At 41.9% G+C, this 16,758-nt stretch overlaps 1 protein-coding gene across 8 annotated transcripts in view; it reads left to right on the top strand.

Annotated features, from left to right (window-relative positions):
* LYN (LYN proto-oncogene, Src family tyrosine kinase) overlaps positions 1-16,758 on the top strand; it is a 54,668-nt gene that overhangs the window by 35,917 nt on the left and 1,993 nt on the right. For 6 of the 8 annotated variants that reach the window (XM_041122957.1, XM_041122952.1, XM_041122954.1 and 3 more), the window contains exons 11-13: positions 9,901-10,054; positions 11,835-11,966; positions 15,318-15,465. In XM_041122957.1, the coding sequence (XP_040978891.1) occupies positions 9,901-10,054; positions 11,835-11,966; positions 15,318-15,465 (434 nt within the window). The remainder of the gene's footprint in view (positions 1-9,900; positions 10,055-11,834; positions 11,967-15,317; positions 15,466-16,758) is intronic. The other 2 variants (XM_041122956.1, XM_041122951.1) reach the window with 1 other exon arrangement.

Below are 16,758 nucleotides of genomic sequence, written 5' to 3'. Positions count from 1 at the left end.
TTGTTTCACCAACCTTTTGGGCTTTTTATTCTGCATTAGAGTTTACAGACTGTTGTACCCTATTACACTAACTTGTTACAATTCATGAGGAAAGATGAGAAAACTTTAAAAAGAAGTAATAAAACATTATGGATTTATTAAGAAAATGACTATAAGATTATTATATAACTGTTTTATATAAGTATTGCTATATAAATAAATATAAGATTAGGTATTAGGGAACATTTCTTCACCGAGAGGGTGGTTAAACACTAGAACAGGCTTCCTAGAGAGGTGGTAGATGCCCCAAGCCTGGCAGTGTTCAAGAGGCATTTGGACAATGCCCTTAATAACATGATTTAGCTTCTGGTTAGAGTGGCCTGAAGCGGTCAAGCAGTTCAACTAGATGATCGTTGTAGGTCCTTTCCAACCGCAACTATTCTATTCGATGGTATATTATGTATCACATATTGTTACATAGATGTTCAACATATTAAATACAGATTTTTTATTTAACATGGATTCAATGCAGGAGCTGGTTTTGCTATAATTGTTGGTTCAGTGTAGCTATAGGCTTTCTAAGTTTTCTGAACTCTTTGGGTAACTTGTCCTTGAGAATTTAGTGGGGCAAAAGCTTTATAGATGTGGAAAACCTACTGGATCCAAGGTCATGGTCTGGAGAGGTCAATAACAGTGGGCAGAAAAAAAAATGTAGCTTCGAAAATAGTGTGTAAAATTCAAGGGAGAGAAGAACATCTGTGAGCAGTGATATGAAAGGAGACCCAGGATGTGGAGAGGAAAGCACATGTCGTTTTATAGCAGGCCTTTTTATTGGAGTTAGGGATGTTGTGTTCATTTTAAATGAATATAGTGTTTTCAGAAATTTAAGGCTTAAAAAGCTTAATGAACTAGAGAGCAACTCTAACTGTGTACAACTTGGGTAAATCACTTCCAAGATGACAGGGCTCAGCAATTGTCATTTACAAAGCTTGAAGGTTGAGTCACTTGAAATGGACATCACTTGTCACCCTGATCTGACAGCAACCTCTCAGAGCCAGTTCCTGTCCTTGGCCTCAGAGGCCAGGACCTTGTGCAGCACAGGTGGTACGAGAAGTCCCTCTCTTCACATAGGATGTAGACTACCGACAGAAATTCCCGAGAGCAAGATGTGCATCGGGTTGCAGAGTCATCTTAAAGGGGTGTTCAGGAAGGCCTCTCTGAGGATTTCTAACTGCAGCTCAAACAAAACTTTGGAACAGAGACACCGGGATTTTTCTTACAGAAAGAGTTTGTGGGGTTTTTGACCACGTTTGTAAAGAGCCCTTAATGCCACTGGGTATTAACAAGACTGTGTGGTATAGACTTGCAGGTTGAGTGTGGTTCTCAAACCAGGGATTTCCTTCTGACCAGCACAGATGTTCCACTGGTCTTCTCTAACTATGACAGTCTGAATGTTAATTGATGGGTCTTCAGGGCAAAAGACAGACAAAAAAATATTTTCAAACTCTGTTAGCCTACTGCTAAGGTAATGGTAATTTTACTGCAGACCTGTGGATCACACTTTTCCAAAATGTAGGCTGTATACAAAAGGAGAACATAAAATGTGTCTAGTATTTTTTGGTATGACCCTGGTTTGTACAAATGGAACCCTAATTTATTCTTACAGCAGTGATGTTAACCTCTCTGTACAGCCTAAGGGGAATGAAATTTGGAGAGCTATGTTAAGAAAGAAAAAAAAAATGGTTAAAGAAAAAAAAAAGCATGGAAGGAAGTTCATGGTGACCTACTTAATAAGATCAAGCATAATTTTTGCCTTGGTGGACACACACTTGAGCTCTTCATGGCTGTCTCATCACACCACTCTGGCAAGGCAGTTTACCAGACTATCCCAGCTTCTCAGAAAGACTGAAAATGCAAGAAATGAGGATTGGCTTACTTTTCCTCTCATACATCTGTGATGTTGCACAAGGCTGACCTGCTCCCAACCATGCTACACAGCTGCCTTGCTCACATCCACATGTCTGCACACAAGATATCTGTTGCAACAAAAATTGCTGAAAGAACCCGACCCACTGCCGAAGGGTACGTTACCAATGGACTTGCGTTGCAGCAGTAGGAAAATGGGCAAGAAGTGGTCCCACTTAGTATGTTGTCTTTTTATCCAGAGGAATGGCCTTTGCCACCTTACAATGGCCTTGCCAGATAAGGAGGGACTGGGAATGGGAGAAAGGGAGGGGGGGATATAGCCTCTGTAATTATCAGATAGCTGAAGAATGTAGTGCAGGTAGTTGAACATAAACCCCCAGCTGAAGCCAGTTTTCCAAGTAGTGTTGAAGAGCACTGCGCGCTGGTGTTTCCATTGCCAGACTGCTGTCAGTGCTCCACTCCCTGACTTCATAACACCTTTGGCTTGAATAGTCTTGAAAGAAATCTGCATTTACAAGGGGTGAAACATCCTGATTTTGCAAAAAGAAAAGTAAGGACTGCTCGCCCAGGTGAAATAAACACCTTTTAAAAAGATAGCATTTTTCAAGCAAGTAATGAAATATACTCCTACTCTGCTATACTGATTTTGCTGGTTTGTTAGCTTAACATCCACACTCGCTGATTGCCATTTTTGACAGCAATAGCTGAGTACTGGGGACAGGCTTTTTCGCAGGGCCTGCAGTGATAGGACAAGGGGTAATAGTTTTAAACTAAGAGAGGGTAGATTCAGGCTAGATATAAGGAAGAAATGTTTTACGATGAGGGTGATGAAGCATTGGAACAGGTTGCCCAGAGAGGTGGTAGATGCCCCATCCCTGGGAACGTTCAAGGTCAGGTTGGATGGGGCTCTGAGAAACCTAATCCAGTTGAAGACCTTCCTGCTCATTGCAGGGGAGTTGGACTAGATGACCTTGAAAGGTGCCTCCCAACCCAAACCGTTCTATGATTCTGTGATTCTACAGTTACATCTAGTGACTACTTTAGTGGACAGCTGTGGATTCAAGATTTTTATAGGATTTTTTGCTGTACTAACAATCACAGTTTACAAAATTAGGCTTGTGGAAAACATGGCAAGAAAACGCTTGCTAGGAGGGTGGTCCAGCTCCGTTTCTAAAGCAATCTGCCCTCTGAAAGAGCTGAAGTTTCTCTTTTGTGTTTTAATTAATGCGTATGAGTAGGGGCTGGGGAAATCTAGTGTCAGCTATGCCCTGGCAAAGTTGATTTTGGCCACAGGAGATGAATGCTAGAAGTCTCTGAAAGGAGTGTGTTTTAAAGGGAGCTGAGTTTTGCAAATGTCTCTTCGAGCACATACTACCTGCTTTAGTAGAGAGCAGAGCTGTGGCATGTCCTGTAGAAGTCTGCAGAATTGTCAGTATGTCGGACGTGCCAGAAACAGCCAGGAACGCAGAGAAGGCAAAATCTGATCCCACTTCCCTGCCTGCGTGGCTACTGCTGGTGCGTGCGTCAGCAGCACAGCAACCTCATCGGCCGGTCTCGCAGCTGCTGTGCGTCTGGCAGGCATTAGCTGAAACAATTGACAAGAGGTTCCCCTTCCTGGGGCTTCTGCTTGTCAGCTCAAGGAACCCAAAGGTTCTGTTAGCTGTTGGTTCCCAGTTACGAGTTGGAGAGTAAACGAATTTCCTCGTTTTATCCACGAGCTATACTGCCAAATCTTGCTAATGCCAAAACGGTCCACGCGCAGACTGCCTGCCTTTCCCTTGGTCACCCACAAGCAACGGCCTGGCTCCTTCGGCACTAAAGCAACCGGCAAACTGGATTTTACTAGTTGGTTTTTGTCTTGCCCCAGAGGTAATTTACCCAAAGAGCTCCTGATTCTTTCTTTCACAGTTCTTGAAACCGTACTTGCTTCTGTTTGATGAGATCTGCTGAAAATGTATAACGCAAATTCAGTGAACCTTTTGCATGTCTAAACTCTTCCTGCTTCTTATGCAAATCCGTTATCTACCATATAGCACACACAGGCATGGCGGCTGTGGTTAGGAAAATTATATCAGTTGTTACTGAACATACTCACATCATACCTTTCAAACTGGTCAAAGCTTTGTCACAAAACCAGTCTTCCTTCTTTCCCATGCAGCGCTGATACTTTCATTAATTCTTCTATGATCTGCAACTTCATTGGCAACTCTTATCCTCTTCTTTCTGCCTTCTAAGGCTACAATGCCATTAAAATAACAATAAACATAGAATAAAATTGCTAGAGATTTTTGATGCAGTGTTTTAATCCCTCTCTCCCATCTGTTTTAAGAGGAGAGGGGAAAGTCCTAAGTCAGAATTAATTTTAACTCTTATTTGGCATTGGGAGGTTTCCACTGCAGTCTTGCCATATTCCTTTCCAGGTTTCTTTCATTTTTAATGATACCTTCTAACATTCTAGTGCATAATTACATACGTTATTTTAATAATCCTATTTTTTCCCCTGTGGGTCTGCTTTGATTACATAGCTGCTTGACTGGAGCAAGAGGAATAGGTTTTTGCAGCCTTTCCTGACTTCACCTTTAGGATAAGCACTGCTGCAAACTGAAAATTGATGTTACACTAATATATCACTTGAAGATTAAAATGTGATTTTTTTCTCAACAGTTTTCAGTTGCCTGATATAAAGAGTCTACACCCTCTTCATAGACAAATAGTCATGTGAAGATGAACTCTCTTTTTGAAAACTCTGTGATCAAGGAGTGTATTTTATTTTATTATGCATCTGGACATTATTGAAAGGAACCTGGTTTTGGTTAATCCCAGACCAAAGACAGCCCTGTCCGGATCGATTAGATGTGTCTGCTTCAGACTTTTCAAAACTGCAGACTGTTTTTAGTGAGGCTGTTCCCTAGGAAGTAAGAATTGCCAAATTTAAGGCAGTGTGAACCTCAGGAGGCGCTCCATTATTTCCTTTGCTTAAAATTCAGCAGCAGGACGCTCCCTCCCACCGTTAAGTGCTTTGCACGCATCTCCAGTCTGGTTCTCGGGCTGCTTTACCTGCTTTGGCAGGAGCATCCCGCCGAGCCGTGGGCCCGAGCACCCCGGGTGGGCAGCCGAGAGCAGCTGTGAGGCCGCTGTCGCCCACCCGCCGAGCAAAGGACGAGGGACGCGGCCGGGATGTCCTGTGCACAGCTGGACTCCCAGGGGCAGCATCCCGGCCCCAGCGTGGCCCCAGGGAGCCGGCGCAGTGGTTCGGCTTCGCTTGTCTCACAGGCAGCAGCCATACAGAGGGGACTTTTGAAGCTGCCCTTATTCACGAATCCCTGCCTTCTACTGTCTGCGGTTTCACGGGTAGTTTTACAGTACGGATCCTGAAAAGAGTAAAAAGCGCCATCTGCCACCGTAAAGGGAAATCTTTTAAAAGTATACCTAAACCAACTCTACGTAATTGTTTCTACATGATTTTGGTTTAAAATAGGGCAGGAGAGGATTGGAGAGGTTCTTAGACTAGTTGTTTTTCAGTATTTTGGAAATTGTAGGTCATACCCTTCTGTTTTTTTCTCAGAGTTGACTTCATTTGTAACCAAAACCAACTATGCTCAACTTTAAATACTGACTCATAACTTATACTTTTTACCTATTTTGCTTGCCTGCTTTGCAGGTGAGTGGGGATGTGTGAGTTTGGATTTCCTGACAGTTTTCACATGTCTCATAAACCACTCCTATCCACTTAAACTGTCCTAACCCAGTTCTTTCCCTTTTCCATCCTGTGTTCTTACCCCTTTGTAATTCATGTTAACCATGAGTGCATCCTTGGCCTTTCAGTAGAGACTGAAGCAAAGGCAGGTATTTAAAAACTTCTCTGTAGCATTTGTATGTAGTCTTCTCCATCTGTTTAATGTGAATATTTTCCTTGGTCTTATCCTGTTACTAAGGCGCCCCTACTTATACTTACTATTTGTAGCACTTTTTGTGGGTGGGCTCTCTGAATTTTGTCATATTGGGGTATTTTTTTATATGTTGTAATTTCTGACCATGTATGATTTGGCCAAATTTTTCTCATCAGGCACTGTCTCTACAACAAGTATGATTTGCCCTTGCACTTATAATTGTTTTCTTGATGGTGTGGTTGTTCCTGAGATGTTTTTTTCCCATGAGGTTGCACCTGTCAGCCCTCCAGGTTGTTTAAAACTTGCTTTCCTGATTAAAAAAACAACCTTCATATTTTGCCATTCTTTCATTCCCTTTCATTTTCATTCCACTCTGTTTCATGATCCCTGCCATTTGGTTTTCTTTCTCAACATGATATAACACATTATCGGTATGATGTAAAAACATCCTATCAGGTTGACCTTAAGCAAACCCACCTGGCCTCTTTAGTATTCCAATTCCATATTATTACATACAGCCTAGAAATGTGCAAGCAGAATCCATTACACTGTTGTCATAACCCACTCTCTGCATGAAGAAACAGCATTGCAAACTATGTGTAAAACATGGCTTGTTTGAAATAACTCTTGCAAAAGAGGATCAGACCTTGGAATGGAAGTTGAAATCAAACATGCCTTTGAGTTGAAAAATGGAGCTATGAAGGAATCTAGAAGTTCTCTGGTTTTGTAGCAAAAAAACCAAAACAAAAGCCGAATTTCACCTTCTGAAAAAAGGAAAAGCAGAGAACTGCTCATCCTTCGACATGCTGTTTAACGTCGGCTGTGAGGTTTCACCAAGGAAGTCTGTGAGTTGTGACGAAGTGCTTTTGTTTTTCAGAACGTGAGAGTAGAGTGTCCTCTCCTGAAACTCTGGTTTATTAGGTTCTCCCCTCCCTGCTTCAAAGTCCTCTGCTGCTTTTGCTGCTTTCTCCAAACACCTTCAGAAGCTACAAAAAATGGGTCAGAAACTAGGGAACGCATGTTTTCAAAGCAACGCTGTTTGCTCCATGCTTTTGTTACTATTTTCTTTCAGGATTTTGAAAGAGTTTTATACCTATTTGTGAAATGACCCACGGGTGTTCCAGAAACTCAAGTAATTACCCTGTTTTACAGTTAGAAAGAGCAGAAACAGAGGAAAGAGCACTGCCAGCTGAAATGATGCCCTAAATGGGTGACAGAGCTGTCTGCAGAACTGCGGCTCTGAGTCATTCCTTTCTTGCGTGACTTTTAGCTGAAGCTTTACAGGACAGAGGCTGTCCTGTGGAGTGATTTATTTCTTCCAGAAGACTTTTCTTCCATTCTTACCCTGGGTTCCTAGTATTTAGAGATTCGTTGGTTGGTTGTTTTTAAAAGGATTTAACTTGGGTATTTCTAGAAGCGTGTCAGTAGTTCATTAAAGGTAAAGGGGAAACTGCTCCCTTCTTGGTAGTAATGCTTGTGCAGTATAGGCAGAATCCTCTCTTAAAGGCCACAAAACATATTCCAGAAGCCCAAATTAGCTTTCCCATCCTACTCCTGAGTAGTAGTTACATGTAGCCGAACAGTCTTGACAGGTACCAATGATCACTAAAAGAGGGGGGGGGGAAAGGCTTTAATTTTCTTTTGTTCCCATGAATTTCTCTACCTTTAACATATCATTTGGCAATGAAAACCCAGCAATTTATGATAAAGAGTTATCACATGGGCTCTGGCACCCATTCCCTTGATCAAAAAATCCTCTTTTTTTTTTTTTCTTTTCCCACAAGCAAAGGTTTAACATGACCAGATGTGTGAATTCAGTTGTCCAGTTGCTGTATTTCCCCTCCTTCTCCCATTCAAAATTCCTTGCCCATTATTCTTTTCCTACTCGGGAATTTTTTGCATGCCCAAATGCTTGCACGTACGTGGCTTCTTTGACTTTCTCTGATTCAATGCAGTCAAAACCATTGTCCTGGAATTTCACGGAAATGTAGTTTGTATTTGCTGAAAGCATAATGGATCGTTTGATGTCACGTTCTTCATCTGTGACTAATCAGATGATGACTTCAGTGAGTCTGGCACAAATAAGAGGAAATAAAATGGTCTTTCCAATGGCTTTGCTTGGTTGGCCTTGGAAACTAAATATTGCCATCACGAAAGTCTTTTTTGTGAAGTGGTTCTTCATTCCCCTCCAGCAGTTCGCCCGAATGTTAAATCTGTGCAGGGAAGCAGGAGGAAAGTTGATTCCTTTGTGATGGTTGATGTATTTTTGGTGACATTAGTGGACCTGTCTGCATTTTGGTTGTATCTGCCTAGCTGGGCAGTCCAGTCTCGGCATTGATCTTACAGCAAAACCTTCCCTTTTATCTCTCACTCCTCCCCAAACCCAAGTAATGGCATGGGAGGAGAGAGAGGCAGAGCGGGCTCTGAATCAAATACAACTCTTCTATTTTGTCTGTAAGTCTCTATTAAGACTCTCTTATAAGAGAGACTAAGGCAATTATTCACTAGTAGCTGCTTCCTTCATTATAAAACGTCTTACTTATTTCTAGAAAATGTGAAATGCAGGTGTTCTTCATTCTCTTCATCATCGGAGTTTCCTTCTGATTTAGTGTGAGAACCCCCCTGCGTTGTACAAGGGCAGCATAACACCCTGCTCTGAAGAATATATCGGTTTGTAAGAAGAGGTTTGCAGTGGAGGGAGGTGGGAGGGCAAGTGGCTCTATTTTTCCATTGCCTAAACCGAAAAAGAGGAACGAAGACCATGTGGTTTTGTGTTGTAAGTGGTGGCAGCGTGTGCCTTTGCAGTTCCCCTCGGGGACTTTTTAAAAATGGATAAGCAGAAGCGATGTTAATCTTTTCTTAAAGTTTGGTCAGGTGCTCCTGCCGGCTTTACTGCACGGCTGAAACGAGCATCTCTGGTGCTGAGAAGGGATCCGTGCACTTGTCTTCTCCTGAGGTGGGCAGGAAGGAGCCCGTGTAGGAGTGTGCTGGGGACTGGCACTGGAGAAGGACCCTTACTGCTTTACTGCTGCTTCATTAGCAAATCTGAGAGCTTGTGCATCCTCCAGACCATATGGCCGAGAGCGAGCTGTCCGTCACCCGCCCACAGACATCCTGGAGAGGTACCTGCGGCACAGGTTGGACCGCAGGCCTTGCCTGGGAATGACCCATCACCACAGTCTCACAGGGAAGAGAAAAGCTGACAGCTCACCAGCACTGGGTTTATTTTTCTGTTTTCCTAGCTCCTCTTAAACTTCTGGACAGAATATGATCTACATATCAGTTTTATTGCTCTGAGTTTAGAAACTATTATTTCAGTTTCTTTTTTTCTGTCTGAAAAGTAAAATGTTTTTCTTCGGGGAGCGGGGGGGGAAGGTAGTCTGGGCAAATACTGAAAAAGTCATCCCCAGTGCATATTTTGAGGACGTTAGTCATCTTTAATTTGGTTTGGAAATTAATTTGGGCTGCTGAAATACAAATTAAATTTACGTATGATAGTATCTGAGAGCTGGCTGTTGCCAAACACTCCTCATGTATGAACAGGTACATGTTGTTGTAGAAGAAAATAAAGATAAAGTTGTTTGCCCTACCTTAGTAATTGTTTCCGGATTGTCCAGGCCTATACTGGGTAAATAGAAAGGTGTTGTTGTTTTTTTAACTCTCTCTGCACTGTTGCTTCATCAATCCTTAAAAGAACATCTGTATCTTGTTTAACTTATTAATTTCTTCCATTTTCTTATTATTTGGAAAATAAACTGGTTAATAATTTGGGGAAGAGAATATTTTAGTAGAAATCTTAGGAACATTTTAAGATTTTGTTTCAGGAAGTGTCTCTAATACATACCTCTAATCCTGCCAGCTGTTATTCACCCAAACAATTCTTTTGAAGCTGCTACTGTAAGTATAGTTTTGCAGGACTGGATTACACATAGGTTTTCCATGGCAGTCACCATTTCCTTGCTTCCATCTAAAAAATGCTCCGAAGATACTGGTAATGAATAAATGGATGTGGCTTTGCTGATACCTTGAAAGAACAGAGAGGTTAGACCTGCTGATGGTGTTGTGTGGTGTTGAAATATCAAAACAGTTGTTTCTTTGGTTACAGATTGCAGAAGGGATGGCATACATAGAAAGAAAAAATTATATCCACCGAGATTTGAGAGCAGCCAATGTTCTGGTTTCGGACTTACTGATGTGCAAAATTGCTGATTTTGGACTAGCGAGAGTCATCGAAGACAACGAATATACAGCAAGGGAAGGTATGTATTTTTACTTTTGTCTTTAAAACTTCTGCCTCTGGGAGGCAGTGAGGCTTTATCTAACAATAATATGGTCACCGAGGACAGAAAATGCCATGATAACTTCCTAGAGGCAGCGTTCTAATACCAACAACTTTAAAATAGAATAAGGAAACAAATAACCTTTCTGTGTTCCCCAGGCTTTTTGAAAAGTTTATTTTAAATAAATTTGAAGAACGAAGAAAATTGAGACTACTTAACTGCACGCAAGTTTTTCTGAAGTGAACAAATTAATTGCACAGGCACAGCTTCCATCTTACTGACTTAAATGCCAAGAAAATGTGGTATTTTCTCTTCACATCCTTCAATGCCATAGGCACCTCCTTTCACTTAGGGAGAGGAAGGAGCCCTAGGGGTTGTAGTTGCTGGTAACAAGAAAACCTTTAGCAGGACCGCTCATCTTTTGAAGCTGCTTTAGAAACTGCAGCATTGATCTGCATGTTCAGCAGCATTGCTGCTACGTGTAGGGACACTGGAGGGCTGGGTCATGTCCCTGTTCAGCACACGGATGGGAGGTAACATTGCAGCAGGGCCAGGACTGGCAAGAGGGGAAATCATGCTATTAAAGATATTTGTCTGGGGTTTGCCATGCGTGTTTTGTGAATGTTGTCAAAGATCCTTTCAAGAAGCGCGTAGTCAGTTTGCTGCAGTGAAAAGTTTTTATTTATGCCTCTGTGCACAGATTGCATTAGGGTAACTTTTTGGAGCAGGTTTGTTGGCTGGCTTTCCCCCCTCTCATTTTAAAGACAGTACATCATATTTTCACACAGTCTGGATGGAAACTGTGATAATGTAGGACAGGAGCGGAAGAGCTAAAGTATGAGGAAGGAAGAGAAGAATGCACTACGGTTGAGAATAAAGGAAGATGAGCTATTCAGCAGTCACTGGGTAACAGTAGTTCATTCAGTAGATCACAGGGAAGGGTCTGATTAACCAGTTTTCAGAGGTACAGAATGCATATCTCTGGTTTTTAGCTAGCTCTGGACATTGTATATTGATTAAATGAACTTTTCAGGTTAAAAATTCTTTATGCCGAGTTTCTTTGATGTGTTTTCTGCCATTCAGAAAAGTTTCCTAGCTTACCTGGTATTTTGTGCCAGAATGATAGAGCAGGCTAAAAAGGGCATAGAGAGAATCTGCTTGTATTACTCTTTGTTGTCTGAAGAGCTAATGTAATATTCCCCAACAAAGGCTGCTTGAACTTTTCTTATTTAAGTGCAAGGAGTTTGCTTTTATATGGGATTTTCTGGAATCAGTTAATTAGAAGTGAAAGACAGTATTTTAGGATAAGACTTTTTAAGATGTGACTTGCTACTGCTTTTGCATCTATGGCTGAATGTGAAATGCATTAAAGTGTATGTTGAAGCTAGACTGACTTTCTTTAAAATAGGAAAACTTAAAGTCTTGCAAAGTTCCAGGTGATGGGAATTGTAAGATTGTTGCCTCACCACTGGGCAGAAGGGAAATTGGTGACTATAATTTTAGCAAAAATTCACCATACCTAAGAGTCAAAAGGTGCGATCTAACTTTCGCCATCTTATTTGCACCTCTGACACAGGACACGCAGTGTGGCAACATGCAACTTGCAGCACATCTCTGCTGATAACTCTTGGACAGAAGGAGTTGCTGGTAACTTTGCTAATTTAGGGGTATCATAGGCAGGTTGTTTAAGACCTTTTAGTGACTTGATATTGAGTGTTTAAATTTGCCTTTGACTGATTGAGACTACTTTTTTTTTTAGGTGCAAAATTCCCTATTAAATGGACAGCACCAGAGGCAATTAACTATGGATCTTTCACTATTAAATCTGATGTGTGGTCATTTGGGATTCTCCTGTATGAAATCGTTACATATGGAAAGATTCCTTATCCAGGTATGGGCGTGTGTTTATACCGTTACTCTGTTTTTGGTGTTAAAAAGCAAAGAAAATATGCCGGGAAAGAGCTGGCATCTGACAGTAGTGACAGCAGTGATTTGGAAAATGTCTTGCAGGTAATGTTATTGCTTTGAAAATGTATAGTCACCGTATGTGTCAATCACATGCCTCTCTGGGGTAAATTTTAGCAAACAGACTAATGGCACCATGAACACATAGTCGTTTTTATATATTCAAAAGGTGTTACAACTGCAGCAAATGCTGCATTGTCACAGATCCCAGCTTTACAGTCAGCAGCACAGTCCCATAGCAAGGATGCAGTGCTACAAGTTCTAATGATGCTGTGTAAGCTGCTGGATTTTTTAATATTGTAACATGTGGAAGTACTAAGAAAGCATGTTTTCACAAGCAAATAGGCTGTAATAATTTGTCAGTGTTAGCTAATCTAAACAAATATGAAAGCAGACCCTAAAGCAGTGCTGTCATACCGCTAGGAATATTTACTCTTCGTTGTTCCATTCGGTTCAGGTATGAGACCATAGAGGAGTACATCAATTATGGCTGCATTAGGTAGCTGTGGTTATGTGCTTAATCTTTCCTTTTTCTTTCTGTTAAACAAAATACATATTAATGTTTCCAGCACACAGAGATGAAGGGTATTTTTATGCACGCAAAATTGTCACATCTCAGGCATAGCTGATTAACTCCGGGCAGCAGACTGCATTCATTTAAGCTTACCGAGGTTATGGAAAATTGACCTAAATTCTCTTATCTTGTGGGCAAATGGGGAAAGTACAGCCACGTTCACCTGTACTGCACATCTCATAGATGGAATAACTTCTGAGAAGAACCCTTAGGATCCTGCAGTTTACTGGCAGTAAAGGGAGAGCAGATATTTCATCAAAGCAAAGCTTTCCCAGAGCTTCCAGTGCAGCAGCTCTTGCTGTTTAAACAGTGAAAACGTTTTCACCGCCACTTAGTGAGCAGCTGGAATTCTGCATCCTGAACTGCCAGAGACGGCAAAGGGGCAGACCCGAGTCCCTGAAATGACAGTAGGCTCAACGCCTCCGGGCACAGGGAGACCGGACCTCCCACGAGACTCGTGCAGCGGGGAAGGGGTGATGGCAGCCAGCTTTACACTATGTTATGGAAGAACATATCAACTTTCCATATAAGAGGTAGAGCCAAACCAGACATTCTCATTGCTCGGTAAGGCTCCGGTCCAGGAAAGCACTTAAGCTCAAGAGTAGCCCCCTTAAACTTCAAGAGGTGATAGGGCTGCTTGCACAGCTAAGTGTTTAAACATATGCCCTGGGTTGGTTTTTTAGGTAAGGGCTCTAAAATATGTGACTGAGTAGCACGTCCTCCCAAAGCTATTCTAAACACTGCTCATGTCCCCAGGAAGGATCAGATGGGAGTTGTGTGCAGCTGAGTAATGCACAGTCCTTCTCACGGTCGGGATACTTTTTTTTCCCCGTTAGCATGTGCTTATGTATCCTGATGCTGAGCTGGGCTCACAAGGTTATTTCTGGATGCCTTGAAAATTGTCCTTCCCTGAGCAAACCTATGAGCTCACCTGGAAACCAGCACTACAAAAATACAAAACCCAATCCAATACTTCATTCTGCAGCTAAGTCTGCTCTCTCTTTACCTCCATAAAACATATCATATTTTTATTTTAAGAACAAAATCAATCTGTACAGCAGACACAGTACTGCTATACTACTGTGGGAAAATATCTCTTCAAGGGGAAGTCTGGGCAATATTTTTTTTAATATGGGAGTATTTTTATGAGCACCATAAATAGGCCATACACTGTGCATTCATTTGTCAACCAGCAATTAGAGGCGGAAGCCTCTTGGCTGCATATGGGAAGATGTTAATAGTTTGCAGGCATTGCTTGCATTAAATTGGAAGAGGGATATATGTCTATTTTAAATAGAAGTATAAATTGAAATAGCCTTTTACATTGAAAGTTGATACTGAAGAATCAGAAGGGCAGCAAAATAAATGGGTGACCAATTCACTTTACCTGAAGAGATGTGACAGGTTTGGGCAAATTACCCCAGCATGGCAAGAGTAACCTAGTGATAGGTTGTAACCAGCAGCCACTGGAGAGAAACGGTAAATTGATTTTTCAGTTCTAATGGGAATGCTTCAAAACATTATTTTCAATTATTAACCAGCTCCAGCAACTAGGGGGTATTCAGTGTAAAGCTGCATATGAAACAGTTTGAGTTGAAACTGGAAAGTAGTTAATACCTGTAAAGAAAATCTAGGTGGGCAACTTGGTAAGAAGCTTTTCCAGCCAAGAAATTTGGAGCTTTTCTGATCTTTGTTCTTAAATTCCAACAGCTGTTTCTCTTCCTAAGAAACTCAAAGCAATTAGTGGGACTATAGTTTCAGGAACTACCTCTGAAATATAAAAAAGTATCTGATTCTCGGTCAAAGGAGTTGAAATGGTTGTTAAAACTAATTTCCAGGTGATTATATAGTATGTCAAATACTGGCAACATCCATACTTGCATTCCAATTAGGTCCGCTGCTCTTTACAAGATAGGCCACTTTCTGTACAGTGGGATTCTTCCTCCATACCACTATGTTCACATAATTTCCTGGGCTCTAACGCAAGGAAATATGTCTTTGTCTGTGAAACTTCACAGGTACCACAGCATAAATTAACAGACATGCACCAAACCTTTACAGCTGATGTCCTTTGCTAGCATTTAAGAGGGTGTAACAAACATGCATGTGGGGTATATTTCTTTTATTGATTAGGATGTAGCTTTGGTGAGGCAGGTAATTCTCTAGCCACAAAAAAATAAAAACAAAAATTTAAAAAAAAGGAAATGTTAAACAAGTAGCTATTTTGAGAATACTGCTTGGACTGTGGGGTAGACAGGTAAGCCTTTTTGTTTTAAATAAAACCCCAAACATGTGCAAGTATGTTCATGATGTATTTATTATGGAATACTGATAAAAGTATTTTCCTTTTTGTCTTGTGAACTTAAAGGGTTATTTAACAGATAGTTTTCCTGCAGGTTAGCTGAAACACAGGCTTTGTCCTTGGCATTCAGAATGTAACCCTCAGTCCTGCAGACACTAGATCTAAGCACCATCCTATACAGTACTTAAACTCACGGAATCAGCCCCGTTCTGCACAAAAGCCCAGTAGCAGCAGTCTCCTGTAGCAAGCACACAGTTAACTAAGACTTTGCATAGCATGAATAACTATTTTACTGCATACATTATATACAATCCATTTCTTTAAGCTCAAGCAGTCAGATCACTGTTCTTTATAAAATGCTTTATTGACTTTCTTCCTATATTTATTTTGTCTTTATATAGCAGTGATTCCTTATTCTGTGACAACATGCCATTCCACTGCTGCCTTCAAAATACTTTTTTTTTTTCTACACACATGTGCAGTATTGGCTCAGGGAAACTTCACTCCTTCTTCCAAAGAGGAACTAAAAATACAAAAGACGTTCCCAAAGTAAGCACTCTGATCCAGACTCAGATTACATGGCTGACGGTATTTCTAGAATAGGTTAAAGCCAAAAGGCTTGAACTGAAGTCAGCTATATGAACTACAGTCATCTTGAATAATCAAAGTAATTATACCGGATAAAGTTGTCATTTGGTTGTAATTCACATGTGTCCTTACCTGCCAAGTGGCTTAAATCATAGCTTTAGTAGTCAAGATAACACGTACCAAGATCCGCACAGTCCGCAGCAACAGAGCTGCACAGTCACCAAGTCCTTGGGGGAGCACCACGTCTGCATCTCCACGGCCGACCTTGCTCGGAGCAGGACCCGTCCTGCCTCCTCTCAGCAGAGCGTAGCTGCTCGCCCCGCACCGCTGGGGAACTGGTGTACGCAGGAGCAGTGAACGTCACGCGTGCATCTGACCAGAGGCCGAGTTGCCTGAGAAAACCATGAGAAACTGTAGTCTTAGGCGGAACTGCGCCACGTGGAGCAGTGAGCCTGAGGAGCGGCCAGCGGCTATGGGGTCTGGAATAGCCTTCTCAAAAGGGAAAGTCTTCACTGGTGGTACCAAACATCTAGGCTGAAGCACAGGTGCTTCCTGCATGCCCAGTCATCAGAAGAAACAGCATTCATTGGAGTACAGAAAGCTTAGAGTCTGTGTCCTGGAGAAGGTAATCCTGGCACAATTACTCCACTGGGCTGTGTAAGATTTGCAGAAGGGACAAGATGAAAGGCAGGTTTCTGGGTAGGAAGTGGTGAGCCTTTTTGTTGGCCCTGGCATAGCTGACCTTCTGAGAGTAGGTGTCGAAATAGTTCTGTGAACCAATCTCTCAAGGATTTAAAAAGGGGAGGGAGGGGGGGAAGAGAGGAGGTGGATGGTGTCCAGGGCAGGCCTTTCTCACGTGACGTTAGTTGGCATGTGAGGCTCAGGATGCAGTTCTGGTAGTTACAGTTCTTATCCTCTGAAAGAAAACTGTATCAGGGCAACAAAGCAAAGCTCAGCACAGCTGGCAAGATGGTTTTGCACAACAGGAATAGGATGAGGAAGAAGGGAAGGGAAATTGCCTGTTACAAGTAATGATATCACAAGTGTCTATGTCCAGTACCTTGCAATCGGCAGCACTTGCACAAAAGCTGATGTAGAAGAAAATCTGAAATTGTATTGCTACACTGGGCAGGGTGACTGGCAGCATGGTCAAACAGGTAGGCTGCTCTCTGTCTCAGCATGGATGGGGTCTACAGCAAGCAGGTTAGAAGCCCTGCAGCTAGAGACAAAGGCTGATGCCAGGGTGGGCTTTTG

Source organism: Aquila chrysaetos, chromosome 4, assembly GCF_900496995.4.
Source record: "Aquila chrysaetos chrysaetos chromosome 4, bAquChr1.4, whole genome shotgun sequence".
Lineage (NCBI taxonomy): Eukaryota > Metazoa > Chordata > Aves > Accipitriformes > Accipitridae > Aquila > Aquila chrysaetos.
Note: the sequence above shows the minus strand (reverse complement) of the source record. Positions and strands in the feature narration are given on the sequence as shown.